The 22,826-nt window shown below is 43.4% G+C and overlaps 1 protein-coding gene and 1 pseudogene across 1 annotated transcript in view; one reads left to right on the forward strand and one right to left on the reverse strand.

Annotated features, from left to right (window-relative positions):
* LOC122935285 (leucine-, glutamate- and lysine-rich protein 1-like) overlaps positions 1-15,093 on the forward strand; it is a 36,109-nt gene extending 21,016 nt beyond the window's left edge. Inside the window, exons 5-6 of the mRNA XM_044291048.1 lie at positions 11,681-11,980; positions 14,681-15,093. Coding sequence (XP_044146983.1) covers positions 11,681-11,980; positions 14,681-15,091 — 711 coding nt within the window. The 3' untranslated portion in view covers positions 15,092-15,093. The remainder of the gene's footprint in view (positions 1-11,680; positions 11,981-14,680) is intronic.
* A 5,250-nt stretch (positions 15,094-20,343) lies between these two features.
* On the reverse strand, positions 20,344-20,613 carry LOC122933739 (annotated as a pseudogene).
* Positions 20,614-22,826: the final 2,213 nt, after the last annotated feature.

Here is a 22,826-nt window from a genome sequence, read left to right on the forward strand (position 1 = left end):
TTGTATTAGACCATGTATAGTAAATATCCTAAATGTCAGCCAAATCTGACACACAAAATAAAAATGGCACATACAAAGATGGCTATACGCCAGTGGAAATATGCTGAAGCAGACTCCACAGTTACATATGTCCTCATTGCCAATTGATGTAAACAGATTGTGTATCCAGTCCCGAATCGGAGAGTCAATTCACAGTGAATGAGCAACGGTGCAGGGTCTATCGCTGTCCCTCTCCATTTTGTAAGTCTGTTAGATGGCTGAACTCCCAGTATTTTATTTTGGCTATTAGAAAAACCCAGTTGAATCATCCATCCCCAATCCGTTTTAGAAGGCTTCTCATGAGTTTGTATATTTCCTTGAATATATTGTATATCACTGGATTCTGTTTCTTATTTAGTGCATGTTTAAACAGTAACTGTCATGGTGTTTGCAGGTATGGTCTCCCATTTTGTGAGAACTTAAGACATCATTTGACCGTTTTGGCACCAATTAAAGACCCACCACCTAGCTTGCATGTGTAATGTATTGGTCTCTTGGTACACTGGTGCATATGAAGCCAATTTGTGCACTCGCTACTGCTTTCATTGAACATCAACATGGATGTTAATAATGTTTCAGACCTTTTATGTGTCCAAATGGGATAGATCTGAAGAGTTTTCCAAATGAACTGTGGTCTTGGCCTACTTTAAACTTGCAACATGTGTAGTATGGTATCGGATATAGTATTATTTCTACAGCCAAATAGTTGTTACTTGAGATCACAAACAGTTCCACTCAGGGAAAGACCTTAGGGGTTGTCCAACCATTAATATTAAAGACCTATCATCCGGAAAGGTCATCAATATCAGATCATCAGTGGTCTGACACCAGGCACCCCTGCCGATCAGCTGTTTGACCAGGAGGCGGCGCTCCCTGCGAGCACCACTTCCTGGTCTTTACACTATGTGTTGTCTCCTGTGCAGCGCTGGGCTAGTGTAATTACAAGAACTCAATTCATTCCCTTGAATGGAGCAAGTACTTGTATTACACTGCACTTCTGAGACAAAGTGCAGTGTAATGTAGAGGAATGGGTGCTTGCATAGCGCACTGCCTCCTCTTCAGACAGCTGATCTATGGGGGGTGCCGGGTGTCGGACCCCCCCCCCCCCCCCCGATCTGATATTGATCACCTATCCTGACTATAGGTGATCAATATTAATGGCTGGACAACCCCTTTAAAGTGGTCCTGGAAAAAAATGTAAAAGTTTGGCCAGTCAAAATATACAGAAGGCGGAACAACAGAAGTAAGAATGGCCAGCAATACCTTTTTAGTGCAGCATAAAATACCATCACAACAGAACGAACTACCACAGTGCAGTAAAAAATACTGCTTCCCCCACTGCAGTATTCCACTGTATCACTGTCCTGAGGATGATGATATGATTGAATTTAGGAGGGTACCTAAAGTTTTTAGCATTAATTAATGTTGAGAGCATAAGATCGCCAGCTGTGAGGACGGGTTTGGGCAGTCCTGGGCATTGGCCCACCGGGAAATTTCCCTGTAGGATCAATGGCCAGTCCACCCCTGGTTCCACTGGAAAATTCTGGCTAGGAACTGGTGGCATTGGCTGTGTCATCTTAGTGCTTGTTTTCGTGTACCTGTGCACTCACAGTTCATTCCTAAGGCATTCATGGCTCTATTCTTGGCAGTTATCCCTTTAAATTTGGATGATGAATGTATACATAAATGTGAATGCATCATCTCATGTTAATCAGCATTTCCCCCTGAAATAAAAAAAATACCTCCTCGTGTTGTCTTCCAACATTGTATCCAGCTATTTCTGAATACTTATGACACACCCAATAGGTAATGGATGCTATATGTTAAAAGGGTTTTCCAAGACTTTAATGCTGATGACCTATTCTCAGGATAGGTCATCGGTATCTGAGCAGTGGGGGTCCAACACCCGGAACCCCTGGCACTGGCGGTTCTGTGAGTGGCGCGGCCTTCTCACTGCTTACCAAACACAGCGCCATACCAATTGATGGAGGTATGAAAGGTTAGGTATATGTTATTTCATCATGCTGATCCTTTTGTTGTCAAGGCAGATAAGCCACCTTTAGAGGTGTCTTGCAGCAACTTATTCCCCTCTCCTTGTTGAGAACATGTGCGCACTCATTCGAGCGCATGCATGTCAGGTAACCTGAGCACTCTTTTCATCAAGTGGATAGCTCAGGATAACCACTTCTGTAGGTCTTACCTAGGTTAGGGAATGGTGCAGACCACAAAATGATGACCGGCAGATGAAAACAGAACTGAAGTATAAAGATGAGTATTAAAATATATTATTGGCAATGGATGGCTGCACCCATGGCAATAAATGAGTAGCTAATCTTCTGTAACCACTATATGCTGTCTGTCATTTTCTACAACAGCTTGCTCCTGGATGTTCTGGATGACAGTCTTCATTTTATATTAGCTGTAATAGAATTGAGGAAATGTTGGCGAGCCTTTGTGATTCACTTCTATGTCTAGTGTATATTAAGGAAATTAGCAACATTAGTGAGATTTTCCAACTCTGTTTCTTAGTACAGACAATAATTTCCAGCACTAATGACTGGCTAATAGCTTCAGGTATTATGCGTAGTGTAACATTTAGCTTCTTTTATGTTGTAATCTGTGTTTAGACGACTATATAGGGTATTATTCCAGTGAATCCAGGGTACGCTCCTCTTGTTTCCTGCATGCTCCCCAGCACCGTATATTAATTTGAAGTACTTATCAGAGCTGGGCCACTGTTACCTTTAATCTTGTCAAAGTCTAGAACAACAAAATAAATGAGTTCAGTGAATTGATCCAGAGGGGGTTCCAGTCCTGGTTTGTATCAGAAGATTAAAAGGCTAGGAAGTTCACATCATTGTAATTTTCATTGTACACACATCACAAGTAAAATGTTCCCCCAGAAGTCATTGTCAAAGCTAGGTCCTTGAGTCGTCCTTGTCTGACAAGGTACTACAAATTCTTTTCAGCTGTTTCCTAAGGGTGCCTGTACACATGCAGGTTTGGATCAGGTTTATGATGCAGTTTTTGAAGCCAAAACCAGGGGTGGATTAATAAGGATGGATACTATGTTGCCTCTCTTTTGAATCCACTCCTTCTTTTAGCTTCAAAAACTATATAAACTCCCCCCAAACCTGCATGTTCACACTAACCAGTTATGTTCATAATTTGCTTGTGTCCCAGTGATTGTAATGATGATTTCCCAGTATGAAAGCAGGGAAAAACAAACAATAGAACTTGATTTGATTGATGATGCTCCGCCATCATCATCATCATCCTGTCCACTCTTCATCTGCCATTTATTTCTAGGTTAGAGATATATATATATATATATATATATATATATATATATGAATATATATTTTACTCAGCAATACTGTTACATTTGGGTTCAATGTTCGTTAGGCACAAACACAACAGAGGCAGTTGTATTCATCCAATCACCATAGAAAACAACTAAAAGGTGCCTTCTTTATGAAATATATAACAAAATTAACAATATATTCAGCCAAACAGGTAAAGAGTACAGATAGTGGCATGGGAGAGATTTATTAAGACTATGTCAGTCTTGATCTCCTGTGTGCTGGAGTGAGATCTGCCTAATTTAATAAGAAGCATTTTGTTTAATAAATTAGGTGCTAGAAACTCAAATCTTCACCAGCTAGGGAATGGGTAGACTGTAATTAATGCCAGTTTCTGGTGTAAATTATAGTCAGTGAAGCTCTGCTCCTCCTGCTGATTCCTACTCCTTTATTACCACTTTAGAAGGCTAGAAGCTCAAAACTTGCAAAATGAGGAACACAACATGGAGGTACATTTCAGCCCAAGTACAGTATCTACATACCTGAAGAATTAACAAACTCTCTTGACAATTCAACTAGTATAATGTGAGGTTCAATTACCATATGATCCCTGGTATAGTTATGAGACTGAATTTTCTATGGTAGCGACTATGAATGAAATTGAGGAATGGCAGGGTTTCTACCGCTAACATATCCTCCCTGCGCCGGATATTTTGTAGTTTATCAGCCCAACCAGCTTTGATCAGAGGAGAACCTCTGAAATCTTAGAAAGATGATTGTCAAAGCCAGTAAGTAGAATCTCAGCATGTTCTTTTTCAACCAGTTGTCTAGAAAGCATGGATAGTGGGCAGTGGCGTAACTAGAGTGTTATGGGCCCCAGTGCAAACTTTGGATCGGGGCCCCCCCCCCCCCCATTTATACAAAGAAGCGGCAGAATTTCTTACTAAGGGCTCTTTCCCGTGCGGCTAGTCCGCTGCGTGAATGAGAGCCAAGCCCCATTCCGGACAGCAGAGACAGCTCCGTGCCTCTCTGTGACCTTTTTACTACAAAATCACAATGAGATAAAGTTGTCACCGTGATTTTGTAGCAAAACGATCACAGAGAGGCAAAGAGCATTATCAATCATGTTACTACTCAGTGTCTCTGCTGTCCGGAGCGGGGCTTGGCTTTCTTTCACACAGCAGTTCAGCCACACGGGATCCGCTCGTGTTAAAGAGCCCTAAGCCCAATGCATGGCTACACTCACCCAGTCCTAATAAAATCTGGTCCTACCTCATCCAGGGTGTCTCTGGCGTCGGCGTGATGTCCGCTGGATCCAGAACAAGGTTCCTGTGGTGATAGAGAAAAAAAGAATAATCACATAAGGAAGGGATGGTGACTGCCCCTATGAAACTACCAGCAGGGGGCGCTGTGCTGGCCTGGTAGACTGAGCTATGCCAATGTATAGCAGGGTAATTTAGGACATTTCCCCTAAGTGCAACCACACAGTACTAATGTCTACATTGTGGCCCCTCACAGTACTAATGCCCACCTTGTGGCCTTTCACAGTAATTAAGCCCACCTTGTGGTCCCTTCACAAAAGTTATGTCCTTCTTGTGGCCCCTCACAGCAGTTATGCCTACCTTTGTTCCTGTCACAGTAGTTATGCCCAGATATGTGTCCCTCACAGTAGTTATGCCAAATATGTGCCCCCTAACAGTAGTTATGCCAAATATGTGCCCCCTCACGGTATTTATGCCAGATATGTGCCCCCTCATGGTATTTATGCCAGATATGTGCCCCCTCAAAGTAGTTATGCCCAGATAAGTTCCCCCTCACAGTGGATATGCCCAGATATGTGCCCGCTCACAGGGGTTTGCCCAGATATGTGCCCGCTCACAGTGGTTATGGCCAGATATGTTACCCCTCACAGTAGTTATGCCAGATTATGTGCCCCTCACAGTAGTTATGACCAGATATGTGCCCCCCTACAGTGGTTATGCCAGATTATGTGCCCCTCACATTAAATATGCCCACATATGTGCCCCTCACAGTGGTTATGCTAGATTATGTGCCCCCCTCACAGTAGTTGATATATGTGCCCCCTCATAGTTATGCCTTTATATGTGCCCCCCTCACAGTAGTTATGACATATTAGGTGCCCCCTCAGTAGAGATGCCCACTTTTGTGCCCCCTCACTCTAGTTGTGCCCATCAACCCCCTTCCCCTTTGCCCCCAGTCTGCAGTGTTAGGAAAAGAAAATAAAAAAAACACATACTTACCCTCTTCCCTGGTGTTGCGCTGCCACACTCACATGGCACTGCTGGCTGTGCTGAAGGCAGTTTCCCGGGCCTTCAGAGCTCCTCCCACAGCCAGCAGCGCGATGTGCGGCCAGCAGAGGGAGCTCTAGAGCTCCTGCTTCACTGATGATCTGGATACAGCCTGGCAGTGACAAGAAATGCCGGGCGGACTGTATGTGAGTGAGTGAGTGCGCGCGTCCCCCCTCTTCCTCCTCCCCCCCTCTGCGCAAACCTCCCCCACCTTGCTTCATATTAAACATGTAATGGAGCGCCCTGATGGGGGCCCGGCATTGTCACTGTACTTCATGCTGGGCCCCGTCACAGCGCTTCATTACATGTTAGTACAGCGGGCCCCTCCCCCCGCCGGGCCCGGTCGCAGTCGCACTCCCTGCGACCGCGATCGTTACGCCCCTGATAGTGGGGCCCTCTCAATCGTGTGTTGATCCCCTCGGAATATAGAGAGTTGAACAGAGCTGAAAAATCATAATGTTTGGATGGGATGTGTTCCATGATTCCAAGAGGGTGGGTGAGAGGGAAAGCTGGGCCCTTATACCACCTGGTTAGAATCATATCGCTATTTTACTGTAATCTCCAAGAAATGTAAATTTGGGGGGTTAAAGTAAGTTATTACAGTTAGAACTCCTAATGGTCCTCCCTAATTCCATTTGCCACTTGGATAAAAAGGGCAAAGGGGTGTTTATTGACCAACCCAGTTGCATTTCTCTGCATAGACGCTTAAAGTAGGTAAGCGAGTAAGGGTTCACAGTTGGTGGTTGGATAGCAATCAGTGAAATTCTGTTAAATTTAAATGAAAGCATATTTAACCCAATAACATTTTTATCAACGTCTCCTCTCCTGCGTTGTGTAGTATAGTAAATAGTTGCATTCTCCATGAAATAATTATGGAACATGGCATTGTGCTATTACTCCTCCTGGTAATCTCGCTGTTACTGGAGCGAGATGAGACACATTTGCGACCACCTCCTGGCTAGGAAACAGCAGAGCGCTCCGGTGCTCGCTGTTTCAGTAGCTCTCATTGGAAACAGCGTAGCACAGCAAGCTATACTGATTCCCTAACTCAGAAACAGCATAGCTTGTTGTGCCACACTAGATTACAATGAGAACTACTGAAACAGCCTGGAGCACTCTATTGTTTCCCAGCCTGGAGATGGTCAGGACTGTGTCTCATCTCATATTAGTAACAGCTAGATTTTTAAATTTATTTGTTTCACATACTTATATAGCGCTACTATATTCCGCAGGGCTTTACAGACATTAAGATCACTAGCTGTCCACAGTGGGGCTCACGATCTAAATTCCCTTTCAGTATGTCTTTGGAGTGTGGGAGGAAACTGGTAACCGGTTCCCATTAAAGGCGTTGTCATGCTCCGATGCTGTTTGTTTATATTTTTAACATTGCTTGGCGGAGGCTTCTGCCTAGCAGTGTTGCCGATAACTTCACTGGCACTAATGGGCGGGCTTTAGAGCTGCCCTAGCCAGTTTACAGGCTAGGGCAGCGCTGAAGCCCGCCAATTACTTGAGGTGACATCACCTGGCTTACTGCTAGGCGGAAGCCTCTGCCTAGCTTACCCCATGGAGAGCACGTCACTGGATCTCAAAAAAAAAGCCTTTTTCCTGTGGGATTCAGCACGAGGCAAAGGAGAGCATAGGAGCATAAAATTGTCACGGTAGGTGAGGGAAGGGAAGCAAACCAAACACGACAAAATGAAACAAAACATCAGGCTAGGCCCCACAGCTAGGGAACAGGGAAAGGTCACCTCCTGACAATCCCTGAGCCTTTCCCTGACTGCTATCAACGTGAAGAAATCTCGATGGTAGAAGTGTTCATGCACTCCAACCTAAGCCCTGCTGCAACTGACACAAACCCTCAGCTAGGGAGCAGGCAAAAAGACCAGTTCCTTGCACAAGATGAAGGAACCAGCATCAACCTAACGCTTAGCCAGAACAAACTACAGAAGGGAAGGGAGGAGGACTTGACTGAAGACAAACTGGGAGCAGGAGATTCACCAAACACCAGCAGAGAAACTCCAGGAGAAATTATAAACCGCAAGGGCTATAGTGAGAGGCAGGTATAAATGGCATCACTAACAAACTAATGAGCAGAACCTGTGAGGGGGTGGGATCCTGCCAAAAGCCACAACTAAGCAATCTGTCAGATAGATTCACGTGCGGCAAGTCTGACAGATCTTCTCAGATCACTCACAGGGCAGGGCGTGACAAAAATGCTCTGATGCTCATATCAGGGGGCTGTCTGAGTGAAACTGGGGATATGTCCGGGTTCAACTCTGAACCCAGACAACCCTTTTAAAGGAGTTTGTAGCTACACAGCCTAATACTGTCAGCACTGATTGGACAGTGTAAGGCTACTTTCACACTTGCGTTCGGAGCGGATCCGTCTGGTATTTGTACAGACGGATCCGCACCTATAATGCAAACGATGGTATCCGTTCAGACGGAACCGTCTGCATTATATTTCACTAAAAAAGTCTAAGTGTAATTTGTAATCAGATGGATCCGTCCATACTTTACACTGAAAGTCAATGGAGGGCGGATCCGTTTGAAAAATGCACCATATTGTGTCACCTTCGAACGGATCCGCCCCCATTGACTTCCATTGTAAGTCTGGACGCATCCGTTTGCCTCCGCACGGCCAGGCGGACACCCGAACGCTGCAAGCTGCGTTCGGGTGTCCGCCTGGTGAGTGGAGCGGAGGACAAACGCTGCCAGACTGATGCATTCTGAGCGGATCCACATCCACTCAGAATGCATTAGGGCAGTACGAATCCGTTCGGGGCCGCTTGTGAGAGCCTTCAAACGGAACTCACAAGCGGACACCCGAACGCTAATGTGAAAGTAGTCTAAGAGTTTGCAGCGAAACATGACTAATTGGTAACAACCAGTTTTTCATTTATTCCAAAATTGTAGGAGGAATAACAGAAGAACCGCACAATGCACTAAGGAAAGTTGACCCAGAATTGTTTTAATATGGGTATATAAGTATTTTCCAAAACAAACAGGTAACATGTTTTTTTTTTAGGTTATATAGATATGTTTGAGCCAGTGAGGTAGGGAGTAAATGAGACCCTGACTTATTTGCCTATAAATAGGAATGAATCCCCTGATATTAGCCTGCTTTGTGAAATGAACCGTATATGATAACAACAGCACTTATATACTTGCATGTTCATTTTACTAGTATTGTAGTACATGATTGGTGTTTATCGTGCAGTTTGAGTGATTGCTCTGCCATCTCTTACTCATCTCTAACCATATTTTTGGCTACTCTTGTATTCAGCTTCTCTGCTCTTCCAGTGACCTGCTGCCCTGCAATTCTGTATGTATTTGCATGTTCAATCTTTTCATTCACCTCATTCTCAAGAGAATCCAATCATCAGTTTTGTTATCATTACCGTGTTTTTTTCTCCTTCCTCTGCTCGTTTTCCCACATGCACATTCATTACTCAGAACGTTCTTTTGTAAATGTTAGTTTTATACGGCCTTGTGTTAGTTACTGCATTGTCCTCCAATCAGTCTGATTTTATTGGTTATGGCCTCATGCACACGACCATTGTTGTGTTCCATTCTGCAAAATGGGGTTCCGCTGTTCCGTGATCCGTTTCCGTGCGTCTTCCTTTATTTTTGGAGGATCACCAGACATGAAGGAAAGTAAAAAGAAGTCTAAGTCAAGTCAAATGATAGGAAAAAAACGGACGCGGATGACAATCTTGTGTGCCTCCGTGTTTTTTCACGGACCCATTGACTTGAATGGGTCCGCAAACCGTTTTCCGTGAAAAAAATAGGACAGGTTATATTTTTTTGACTGACTGGAACCACGGATCACGGATGACAAACGGTGCATTAGCCGAGTTTTAAACTGACCCATTGAAAGTCAATGGGTCCGCAGAAAATCACGAAAAACTGAACAACGGACACGGAATGAAACCAAGGTCGTGTGCATGAGGCCTATGTTTTATGGTTAGATTAGTATGGTATTAATACATAATAAAGTGTTAAATCATTAAATGGAGTTTTCACAGGAAGTAATGGCTTATAACTAGATTATGACATCATCTTCTGACCAGTGGGCGTCCAACTGCAAGGGCAACCTACCGATCCTGAGAATGAATGGGCTGTACCACTGCTATGCAGGGAACTTTAAAACAGCTCTAGCCACTGAATGGGGCTTTGCTGCCTGATATTGCACCGGCCTGTGCCCGCCAGCGCTTCGCTCCCCCTGGTGGACATGGGCGCCACTCTGCTTACCTGCCTTTTTGTTCGCACCTGGACCCACTAGCCTTCCTATTCTCCTTCTTGCTGGGCCCGGCCACCGGAGCTGCCTGGCTGTTCTTTCTTGCAGGCTGCATCCTACTTTTTGTTGGTAGTGTCTCTTCCTGCCCATAGGGTGTGCCTGCTTTCTCTGGCTCTAAAATAGCCAATGTGCACACCTATATCTTCCCCAGCCTATGGCCTAACCAACCAGGGATATTTATGGCAACTTCCCATGTGGGAGGGTGCCTGAGGAATAAGTTCTAGTTTTCTAGCGGCCTGCAAAGGTGTGCTGATCTATGTTTGTCTGCCCATGTATGAACTTCTGCCTGCTATCCGGATTTGACCCTTTGCTGCCTCACCTGCACAAATTCTGCCTATCTTGACCTCTGCTTGTCCTCTGATTCATTTTGCCTGATCCCTCGGTTGCCCTGACCCCCGTGGGATGGTATCGACCTTTTGATTACCCTGCAGCAAAGTCCAGATCCCTGTATAGGACATAAAGGGTGAATATCACTTAGATAACACTCTTAGGGGTAGCCCCAAGCTAAATCTGTTAAAGTGGCACAGTGGATCCAGATCCACTTCATAACACTGCCGTAGTATGCACCCAAAAATTTTGAAGGGGCAGCAGCACTAAGCCACCACAGTGGCCCCTTCATTTTCAGGATAGGTGGTGGTCCTGAGTCCTGACAGTCAGACCCCTACTTATCAGAAAGTGATGGCATACCCTAGTGACAAGCTATGACATTCTGTGATGAGATAAAACCTTTAAATGGTGTAATTTACTCTAAAGTCAAGCATTATTCAGATGTGATTCCAGTTAACCACAGTATCCCACCCTCTCGATCTGCAATGAGAAGTCCATAAACTGATATGAGGAGATGTTTGTTGGCGTCCTTACACTGTAGAGTTCCTCTAAGAGTCCTGCCACATGGTCAGGTTTTTTTTTAATACAGTTTTGGAAGCCAAAAACAGGAGTGAATTTTAAAAAAGAAGAGAAGTTGTATTCTGTCAACTTTTTCTCCCTTTATGATCCACTCCTAATTTTCGCCTCCAAAACCTAATACAGAAATCTGACTGTGTCCTTGTGCCTGTAGTACAGAGCTATATGGAGCTACCACGCAGTCTGGGCTACAATGCGTGGCTGCTAATCACTTAACTCAACAAGATCTAAACTGATCAGTCACTTTTTCCCTGCAAATCAGGCTTTGAGTCGTAGACATTATAATATTTTCAAATAATTATTTCCAGCAAAACCTATGCAAACTTCAGGGTGTAATTATACATTTAACCTGAATTTCACTCGATTAGTTGAAAATGGATGTCCTCCATGATCATACAGTTTGGGATTTCACAGTGGATAGATGATGGATGACAAGTGGAAACACTGTAAGTTACTTGTCAAATCCATCTTCAGCTCCCAGTAAACAAAACGATAAATAGAAACGTAACAGCACTGGTGTGCACATACCCTGAGACCTATTGATTGCTACCATAATAGAAGAGTGTGGCCTACAGATTCTAACACCTTCTGTGCTATGCGGTCTGCACCTCCACATGGATAGCAGTGATATATATATGTGGAAAGAATGTTACCATGAAAAAATTTACTCTCTTTTATGTTTTCAGGCTCACAAGGTCAGAATTCTGATCCGTCCCTTAACCTAAGCATGTCAACCAGGCAGTGCATGTCTACATGTCCTTTGTACAAGTCATCTGTAAGCTGTCTCTTAATATATTCCTCTTAACAGTTTTATGCACATCTTACAGATACCTTCACTTATATCCAAGGCATGTGATGAGCTGCAGGCAGAGGTGAACCTGCTGAAAAAAAGCTTACAAGAAGCTCAGATGAGACTTACTGAGAAAGATCAAGCTAAACATGATGAGGTTGCAAACCTAAAGAAGATAGTTTCTGAGCTGGAACTTCGATTGAGAAAAGAACAAGACCACAACATCTCTGTTTTGGAAGAAATGAGAAAAGACATCCACACAAAAGCTGAGAAATTGAAAGAGCAGAATTTAAACTGTGCAGAACTGAGACACCACCTGGATCAGGCCATGCAAGAGGTAGAGTGTTCATATCTCTGCTCATAACCACATGCCCCATGACAGGTCTAGATAGCATAGTAATTGTGAGTGCAACTGTTCAATGTGAAATGTTTTTTTCCCCATCTCAGACACTGATGGCATATTGCTAGGATATGCCATTGAAATCAGATAGCTGCAGGTCCCTCCTCTGGGACCTGCTGCTATATCCAGAACGGGCCCCCTGAACTGAAGGAAAGGACACTGCACAAGAGCGGTCACCCTCCATTCACCAGTGTTAATTAATCAGATCTTCAGTTATCTGTTTTGGGTAATGTTTTATGGAAAGATGGGATGAAGTGCAAGACTTTGGGTCACACAGGTCCATTATGTCTGGTGTAAGGCAAATAAAGTATTGCACATATTTATGATAGTGGGGTGTTCTTCTGCCTCAGCACCTACCTGGACAGCCTGGAGTTGCTGACCAGAACTATGACTTCTTCAAAAAAGGAGAACGGGAAATGCATACATTTAAGTGCAGAATGCTAAAGTAAGCCTACATCTGAGCAAAAGCTGAGGAGACAAAAATTAAAGTTTAGATTCTCTTATCTCAAAGTTCTACCATAGACCCAAAAGAAGGTCCGTCAGCAGTTTTGACTGTAAGCTGCTCACAGTGCTGCATATAGAAAACATGGAAAACTGTTACGCATACCTTTATTTATGGTTTTACAGTAGTAGCAGCATGTCTGAGAGTGTTTTTACTCCGCCACATGCTTCTACCACTAGCCCCTTTGGGTCTTCGCTAACACTGAAGTGCCCTTGGCTCTCTGCAGTAAGCGATCCACAACCCCTATCCTCTGAGTCAATGTTGTAGTGTTTATTGAGGGCATACACAAAGGCATGTTTGACAGCTTTCCAGGTCTCCCATAACCTTATAGCTGGAAGAGTACAGAAAGAAGCAAGAAGCATGTGTGTCACTTTTTGCAAATTTACTCAGATGGGCACAGAAAGGCTGTTCAATAGAAACAGCAGGTGATGCTATACTAACATTATTCCTGAAATATCTGGATATATAAGCATTCTTTAATAAGTGTGGAAAAAACAAATCTATAACTACAGACTGGATTTAACTAAAAAACAATATTCTTCATGGGAGTAACCCCCTTGAAGATCAACAGTCACCACAAAATACAGTGTAATCTGTAGGTAACATGTTGTAGAGCAGAAGAAGCTGAACAGATTGATATAAACGGTAGTTTTGAGGAAAAAGATTCAGTAAAACTTGCAAGATTTATATTTAAATCTATGCTATTTCTGATTTGATTGTACATAGGGAGGTGTTATCAGTGATTGATAGTATTTTCTGTGTAAGTGTATATACAGAGATAGCGGTTAGTCACTGATAGCTGTACAAAGGGGAGTCGTTATGAGTGATTGAAACCATTCTGTGTGTAAGTGTGTATACAGAGATAGCTGTCAGTCACATATAGCTACTGATAGTTATACACATATGAGGTGTTATCAATGATTGATAGCATTCTCTGCGTAAGTGTGTATACACAGATAGCTGTTAGTCACTGATAGTTGTACACAGGGAGGTGTTATCAGTGATTGATAGCATTCTCTGTGTCAGTGTGTATACAGAAATAGCTGTCAGTCACTAATAGCTGTATATAGGGGATGTGTTATCAGTGATTGATAGCATTCTTTGTGTAAGTTTGTATACAGAGATAGCTGTCAGTCACTGATAGTTATACACGGGTGAGGTGTTATCAGTGATTGATGGCATTCTCTGTGTCAGTGGGTATACATAGATAGCTGGTGTACAGACTTGCATCATAGTGCCTATTTCTTTTGCCATATACAGTACATAGATAAAAGAGCTGTGATTGCTGGTGGATATTGAGACCAAGGAGTTGAAATTGTTTGGAATCAAGATAAAATCGTCTTGTGGAAGTGTTGCTGTGTGTGAACTGTTCCTTACTGATGAAGTTCAAGCGCGGACCTTGAATTTCAGTTTATTTCAGTCACTGACAGTTGGATACAGGAGAGGTGTTATCAGTGATTAATAGCATTTTCTGTGTAAGTTTGTATACTAGATAATTGTCAGTCACTGATAGCTGTACACAGGGGAGGTGTTATCAGTGATTGATATCATTCTCTGTGTCAGTGTGTATGCACACAGATAGCTGTCAGTCACTGATAGTTGTACATAGGGGAGGTGTTATCAGTGATTGATAGCTTTCTCTGTGTAAGTGTGTATACAGAGATAGCTGTCAGTCACTGATATCTGTACACAGGGGGAAGTGTTATCAGTGAGTGATAGCATTCTCTGTGTAAGTTTGTATACATAGATAGCTGTCAGTCACTGATAGTTGTACACAGGGAGGACTTATCAGTGATTGATAGTATTGTCTTTGTAAATGTGTATATAAAGACAGTTGTCAGTCACTCATAGCTTTAGACAGGGAGGGGTTATCTATCAGTGATTGATTGCATTCTCTGTGTAAGTGTAGTTACAGAGATAACTTACTCACAGCTAGTGCACTTGAGGAGGTGTTATCAGTGATTGATAGTATTCACTATGTACTTGTGTATACAGATATAGTTGTCAGTCACTGATGACCCCTCCCCTGTGAACCATGAAATCATAAATAGCAGATATTTAAATGTATAAATTACAAGTTTGACTGAATCTTTTCCCACCAAGCTGGCTTAACTAAATAGGTTCCTTTTCTTTAGGTTGAATTCCTTAAAGAAACTGTGCGCATGGAGTGTGAAGAACGCTATGAACTCACTGAGGCCTTGACAAGGGCTAAGCAACAACTGCTTGAAATAAAAAGAGGCAGTGGAAACTTCCCAGTATCACAAAGGCCATTTACTCCAGACAAACCAGCTTCATCTCACATCATCAGTGGAACACAGAAGAAACCTCCTCTAACTTTACCAACCAGTAATGGAACCAAACTAATGAGCTTAACCGGGACATATGGGTCTGCCAGTGCCACCAACTTTAACAAGCTCAGGCAGAGTAGTGGTAGTAGTTTACCTATGCTACCGTCACCACATCCACCAAAAGAGAGGACATCTTCTTTGACTGATACACGGCAGAAAATAACTGCAATTCTGAGGAGAAATTCTACTCGGCCATAAAATCTACCAAGAGCCTTGTGAAGATTTGCTGGAATAAACTGGAAAATAGTTTCTCCTGAATTAGCAGTGGACAGATCAACAGGAAAACAAGTGGGTGCAGAAAGCGGAACGCACCTATTGCTCCAGATACTGCAATGTTCAATTCTGGATTAAGTCCCATTGAGTGATGTTATAAAAGCACAGCACAGGGCATGAACCATGGTACTGACTGATCTCCTCTTTTATAGTTGTGATCACTTTGTACCTATTTAGGATGCATTTACCCTGCTATTTTGTTGGACGGTGTTCACTCTGTATTATATAACCAACAATGAGGGAAATCTTACCATATATAACATCCAGGTTGGACAAGAACAATTAACGGGGTTGTCTAGGATGAATGAAAAACATCTGCTTTTTGCGCCACTCTTGTACATTGGCTTTATGTAGTATGGCAGTTCAGTCCTATTCACCTGAATGACCAGAGCTGCAATATCAAAAACAGCTATAGGCATGAGAGGCACTTTCCAAAGAAAAATCAGACCCTATTTACTAATCACAGACAACCTCTTTTATACTAAATTCGAATGCCCTCTAATTTGGAGACTGCATGATATACATACAGTATGTGTTAGAGGGGTTATCCCATGAATTAAAAAATAAAAATATCTGGAGTAATTCACATTATTATTTTAACTATATGAATGCAAAACCACTGCCCTCCAGTGTAATTTTTTACTAGTTTTTAATTAACATCTGGACAATTTGTGTCTTATCTTTCTATGGTTGGGCAGCATCTCGTCGTATGTTGTCTGCATCTCCCTGGGAATGGGACTAAGTGTGAAACCAAGTACAGCTACTATACAATGTAGGGCGATGTGCTTGGTAAGATGCAAGAAGGCTACTGCACTACTGAGAGCACTGCTGCCTTCTCAAACAGCTGATCGGTGGGGGTCCTGGGTACTTGACCCCAACTGATCAGATACTGATGACCTATCCAGAGGATAGGTCATCAGTATAAAAGTCCCAGAAAACCTCTTTAACAGTGTCTGGGCCGCTTCACTGGGAGGAGCAAGAAAGCAGGGAAGCTACTGAGCATGGCTGATCCAACACCCAATGCAGGAGAAGGTGGACCAGAATTTCTGCCACTGCAGGGGGTGCTACCAGAGAAGAAAATGTAATAAAAAACTAACAATATTTTATTGCATGTATATTACAATAACACTTCATATGAAATGCCCTGTTCATTGCACAGTAATACTTTGAGGGAAGAAATGCAAATGAGCTCTAAACAAGCTTTGCCTCTAATGCCACCAGAAGTAAGGCAGCTATCCTATAAGTCAATATTCAGCTCTTAAAATAAGCCTTGAGGCATGACTTGGATATTAAATAAGTCAGCACCTCATCTGCAGACAGCTGTTTCGGGACGATTGCCCCTCATCAGTGCAGTGCAGAGCAGAGTACTGGCTTAACTGGGTAGGAGGCCTGGGTCCGAGCAAGGGGGAAACTAACTCTCCTTAGGGAGAGAGCACCTTAATCAGCGTGAGGAGACTTATAGGCCATACATGCTCCTCTGGAATTCTGAGAGGGAAGAAATGCAAATGAATCCTACCCAGTTAAGCCAGTACTCTCTGCTCTGCACTGATGAGGGGCGATCACCCCGAAACAGCTGTCTGCAGATGAGGTGCTGGCTTATTTAATATCCAAGTCATGTCTCAAGGCTTATTTTAAGAGCTGACTATTGACTTACAGGATAGCTGCCTTACATCTGGTGGCATTAGAAGCAAAGCTTGTTAAGAGCTCATTTGCATTTCTTCCCTCCCAGAATTCCAGAGGAGCATGTATGGCCTATAAGTCTCCTCACACTGATTAAGGTGCTCTCCCCCTAAGGAGAGTTAGTTCCCCCCTTGCACAGTAATACTTTTCATGGGATCACCTCTTCAAAGGATGCAATGTTTTAATTATAGGTAGTTTCGGGCATGACTTTTTCTGTATCCAGTGACTCTTTTCTGTTAATTTATAACACTGTGCCTTGTGACTGTGTGCAGATCAAACACAAACTGAGTTCCTGAGAAAATCTGTTAACCAGAAGACGGCAACATATTATCAACTGGATTCCAGGCACATCACACAGGGACAAGGACATGGACACACCAACAGGGGGCTGGTTACTCTCAGACGACTACACTGATTACAGCGTCAAGAGAGTATACAACGCTGATCTATACACGCACATACATATATTTATACAAGGTTATGTTTGCACGTGTCTATATAACACATACATTTACCATAAGCACTGAATGTAATATCCTACTCTAAATGAGCGCTGACTGAAGTCATTCGGAGGACTCTACTCGCCATCTGCTGGTGACATGTAGTAATCACATTTTAATGATATAGTTCCAGTCACAAAATATGTGTAGTGCAAGCTGTAGGCATTCAGAGGTAGACTAGGAACATAAAGTGGCCCTAGAATTTTTATTTTTTTTATTGGCCCCATGCTGTAGGCAGGTCCAAATTGACAAAAGACAGGGCTGCCAACATATATAGGCAGGGACAACAGCAGCAGGCAGGGCCAGCAATACGGTAGTGCAGCACGAAATGCCACGCCAGCAGAACCAAATACCACAGTGCAGCACAAAGTACTGCCACCCGCTACTTTATTTAACTGTATCACTGTTCTGAGGATGGTGATACAGTTGAATGTAGGAAGGCACGTTCCACCACCAGCCAGATGCAAGTCCTGATGCTCCTAGCATTATGTAATGCTTAGAGCATCACACTGCTATGTACCCGATTGGCAGAGGGCTTGGCTGCCCCCCTGGGCATCGGCCCACCAGGAAATTTCACTGTAGGGTCTATGACCAGTCCGCCCCTGTAGATATGTATTGAGTACTGCGAGAGACTAACTTAGACTAGAAGTTTAGACTTCATTTTTTTATATTGCTTTATACCATGAGTGGGGAACCTTTTTGCTGCCAAGGGCCATTTGGATATTTGTAGCATTGTTCGGGGGCCATACAAAATTCTCAACTTAAAAATGTGACTGTTATATTTGGTCAAACATATAAGTGACTTAGGAGTAAGTTGCAGAAATTGCGCTTCAATTAAAAATATCTAGAGCATTGTATTTTTGCAGCACAAAATGGAACCTGCACTATATATTACAAATAGTACAGGCGCCATTTTGACCACATATAGCCGTCTAATTTTTACGTTCAGAATGTTATTTATTTAGTTCTTTATTTGAAATTAATGGCAGCCAAGCTAAACCCAGAGGGGTCCAGAGAGGAGGTTCATCCAGCTTTCACTCTCCCTGCCACTATCCCTTTCCCTTTCTTCGCAACTCTCCCTACCTTTGTCCCTTTCTCATCCTCAGATCTGCTCCCCACCTCCATGAGCCTCAGATCAGCCTCCTATCAGACCCCCAGCCTACATCAGCCTCAGATCAGACCCTCCCCAGCCTTAGATCAGACCCCCATCAGACTCCCAGCCTCAGATCACACCCCATAAGACCTCCCAACCTCGGATCAGACCCCCCAAATAGGCAACCCCAGGCTCAGATCAGACCCCCCAGCCTCAGATCAGTCCCCCCCAGCCTCAAATTAGTCCCCCCAGCCTCAGATCAGACCCCCCCAGCCTCAGATCAGACCCTCTAGCCTCAGATCAGACCCCCCAATAGGCAACCCTAGCCTCAGATCAGACCCCTAGCCTTAGATCAGACCCCCAGCCTCAGATCACACCCCCATCAGACCTCCCAACCTCAGATCAGACCCCTATCAGACCCTCCCTAGCCTCAGATCAGCTCCATCAGACCCCCCAGCCTCAGATCAGACCCTCCAGCCTCAGATCAGACCCCTAGCCTCAGATCAGCCCAAATCAGACCACCCCAGCCTCAGATCAGCCCCCATCAGATCCCCCAGCCTCAGATGAGACCCCAATAGGCCTCCCAACCTCAGATCAGCCCCCATCAGACCACCTCAGCCTCAGATCAGCCCCCATCAGACTTTCCAGCCTCAGACCAGACCCCCAATAGGCCCCTCAGATCTGACCGCCCAGCCTCAGATCAGCCCCCCCAGCCTCAGTTCAGCCCCCCCAGCCTCAGATCAACCCCCATCAGACCTCCCAGCCTCAGACCAGCGCCCATCAGACCACTCCAGCCACAGATCTGCCCCATCAGACCCCCTAGCCTCAGATCAGACCTCCTCACCCTCCATTAGCCTCAGATCAGCCACTTTCAGACCTCAGATCAGATATTTCAAATAAATAAAAAAATAAACTTACCTCTCCAGCTGCGGATGGCGCTGCCACTTGCCAGATTCACTTACCCTCCCTGGTCTTCTTCCAGATGCGCTGTACTGTGACCCGACAGCGCACCACATCAGGCCATAGTGCGCGTCTACGTGCTCTACATCCTGACGCTGTACATGTAAGGACACAGCGTGGGGCTGGAAGAGGACAGCCAGTGCAGTACTATTCCCATCTTCCTATGGCTCCCGGATGCTAATGACCGCTTCCGTAATGGAAGAGGTCATTAGCATTTTTACAATATGTTCTGGCAGGCGGGCCGAGGGCCACATGAAATGATCCCGCAGGCCGTATGCTGGAGGTTCCCCACCCCTGTTTTATACTGTAATTTGTTTTATATTATAGACAAGTGCCAAATGACTTTCACATTAGATTGTTCATGGAAAGTAAATAGTAAAACTCTGTCTTACAAAATATAAAATAGAATGTATTACTTCTAATATTAATTGTGATATATATTTTTATATTTACATGTTGGATCATCTCGTCTCCCCAAAATTCAATAAAATTTCCCTCCAGCATGCTATTTTCATAACTACATTGTAGATCATTGTCTCACTCCAGAAGCAATCTTAGAACATGAGTCAGATTCGCTACAACTACTGTAATCTGTAGACAGATCTGTTACTGTTTTTGAGACAAGCGCCGGATCTGGGCATCCCTGCTCTTTCTTTTTTAGGTGGAGTTTTTTTCCCCATCTCTCAGTTTTTGTTTTAAGAAAACAAAATGAAACAGAGAGTAAATATAAAACGTACGTGTGATAATTCATGTCAGGATAATCCTGGTGTATGTGTACATTATATGGCCACTTTTCACATGCCAGTATTTTGGTCAATATTTTTCAGCAGTCAAAAACTAGGAGTGGATCTAAAACAAGAGGTGCAAATCTTTCCATTATACTTTTTCTCTCTGTAGATTTCATTAGTTTTTCTTTTTTAGCTACATTTAACAAATTTCTGTCCTTAAGAGCTGGAAGCAGCGACAACGGCTCTCTTGGGATTGGGTGTTTGTACCTTCACAGAATCAGTATTTGAATCTACAGTACACAACCTTGCTGGTGGTGTTTCATCTCTTGGCCTTAGCACTCCAGTCATATTTTTCCTGCGCTTGACTGGGTACCTGTACTTCCCACAGATGGACTTCTGCAGATGATAGGCCTTGGATCCACAACGATGGCACAGAGTGTGTGTCTATATGCGGTACTTTCCAAGTGACGATGACCCCATTGTCATCTTCCCCAGCGGCCAATATGATAGAGCTTTCACTTCTGGTCTAGCTTACAAATACTGATGTAATATAATGCCTACTGTGTCAAATCTCGTGGTATATGACGTCACTTACTTGATACACCCAAATACAAGGCAGAAAAATATGTGTGCCAGGGTGGTTCTGTTGGTTCACATTCATAATAGAGACAAAGAGTTGCTGAACTGGGGATGTAACAATGTATACAGTGTAGGACCCACACTGATCAGACATTGTATGGGCCAACCCCTTTTAACCAGAGGCAGACTGGGAACTTAAAGTGGCCCTAGCCTTGTAGTCGGGTCCAAAATGATGAATGGCAGAACCAGAAATACCATTTTGTGGCACATTATACCACCCCAACACAGCCAAATACCACAGTTCATCATAAAATAATGCCAGCAGCACAAAATTCCATTGGCCAGCCATGACGAGGGCCCAGGTGGCCCGCATGGCATCGACCCACTGTGAAATTTCCCTGTAAGGTCTATGGCCATTCTGCCCCTGCCTTCAAGTGGTATTTGAGTTCGGCAATTATTTTTTGGATAAAAATAAGTTTTATAATTTTCCATTATACTTTGTACATTAATCCTTTACAATTTTTCTAAATCTCTGTGATTGCTTCAGCCAGTCGCTGACCTTGTTAGGGGCACCACTGAAACCAGTGATTGGCTGCAGCAGTCATATGTTGTCGACATAATGTCACTGCTGCTGCTGGGTGGTGCCTGGCTGGAAGAACCAGAGTGGAATCTGTATGGTAAGTACTTACCACTTTTTTATTGCACGCAGATCCCAAAGGTTGTCAATTTCCTTCTGAAACTGGACAACCCCTTAAAGAAAAAGTGGATTTTACCTGCTCTGTACTCCAATATGTCTGCAGAGGACATAGTGAAGGTAAAGAGCTAAAGATATGACATTTCCTGAAAATCCAGTACTGCTGCCTGTCAATAATGTATACCCTTTGTTATCATACATCTCATGTTCCATAATATACTGTATATCTCTCAGTGTCACCTCTTCAGCATGACTGGACAAGAATATTTCAAGAATTGTTAACAAAGTAATGTTTCATGAAGAATGAGAATGTGTAGAGCTTATTGGGCCAAGGGATGGGTTTTCTGAAAATACATGAACACAAAATACTGCAAATGATGCTGCACGTGACTCTGAGATACTCCTATATTTTCAGTTAGAACAGCACAAATTGTGGGTAGAAAAAGAAATTATTAATTATTTCTATATTAATACCTGTAATGTAATCAGTTTGTAATCAGTCTACTGCTGGACTAATACCAGGAGGACTACACTGGGGCAATGCTTTCTTCAATGAAAATGTCTTCTCATTTTATAATTTCGGGAATGAGGCACAGGAGGGAAGGTTCAGGACCAGAGCTGCTAATGTTAGGTGATCTGCCATGTTGTATTCTACTGAACAATGTAATATAGAACCCAGACATCTAGAAGTGCAAGATAATTGGACTCTTCAGCTAATGGCTATCTCCCCCCAACTGGATTGGGTAGTTGAGATCCAACATGCCCAATTCTTATCCCCGTGGAAAACTACCGTCAGGAGGACTCTATACACATTAGTTAGTTTTTAGATTGTGGCAAAAGTGTAAACTGAAATGATCAATAATTAAAGGGACTATCCCACCTCAACAACCCTTTTTTTTTTTATTGAAACTCGTATGGTGGCCTCTGCAGGGGTATAGTGGTATTACATGATCACCATAAATAAGCCAGGTTTGCCAAAGTAAGAGCCTTTCCTTGTTAGGGTGGGTTAGGGAGCCTTTCCTTGTTAGGTGTTTACTAGAATTTTTGAAGGCTTTTGTGGTATTTGGCACTTTTTTGTAGTAGTGTAAAAAAACATTTCTTGGGTCAATAATATATATATTTTTTTTATTGCAGCATGCGCTGGGTGTAACATTTTCACCTCCTTGCCTGGTGTTTTTTTTCCCATAGACAGACCCCCCAGCCTCATATCAGACCCTCTAGCCTCAGATCAGACCCCCAATCGACACTGTTTTTTGGGGGGGTTTTGCATCTTCAAAAAAAGGCCTGTGCAGTATGTGTTGGCATATTTGCATGCTATTTTTCACCAGTACTTTTTTCATCATATAGCTCCACAGAGTAAAGGACATTACATGGGGCACAAACTTTAAATTACCATTTAAAAGGATAGATGGTAAAACACTCTATA

Source organism: Bufo gargarizans, chromosome 4 (assembly GCF_014858855.1).
Source record: "Bufo gargarizans isolate SCDJY-AF-19 chromosome 4, ASM1485885v1, whole genome shotgun sequence".
Taxonomy (NCBI): domain Eukaryota; kingdom Metazoa; phylum Chordata; class Amphibia; order Anura; family Bufonidae; genus Bufo; species Bufo gargarizans.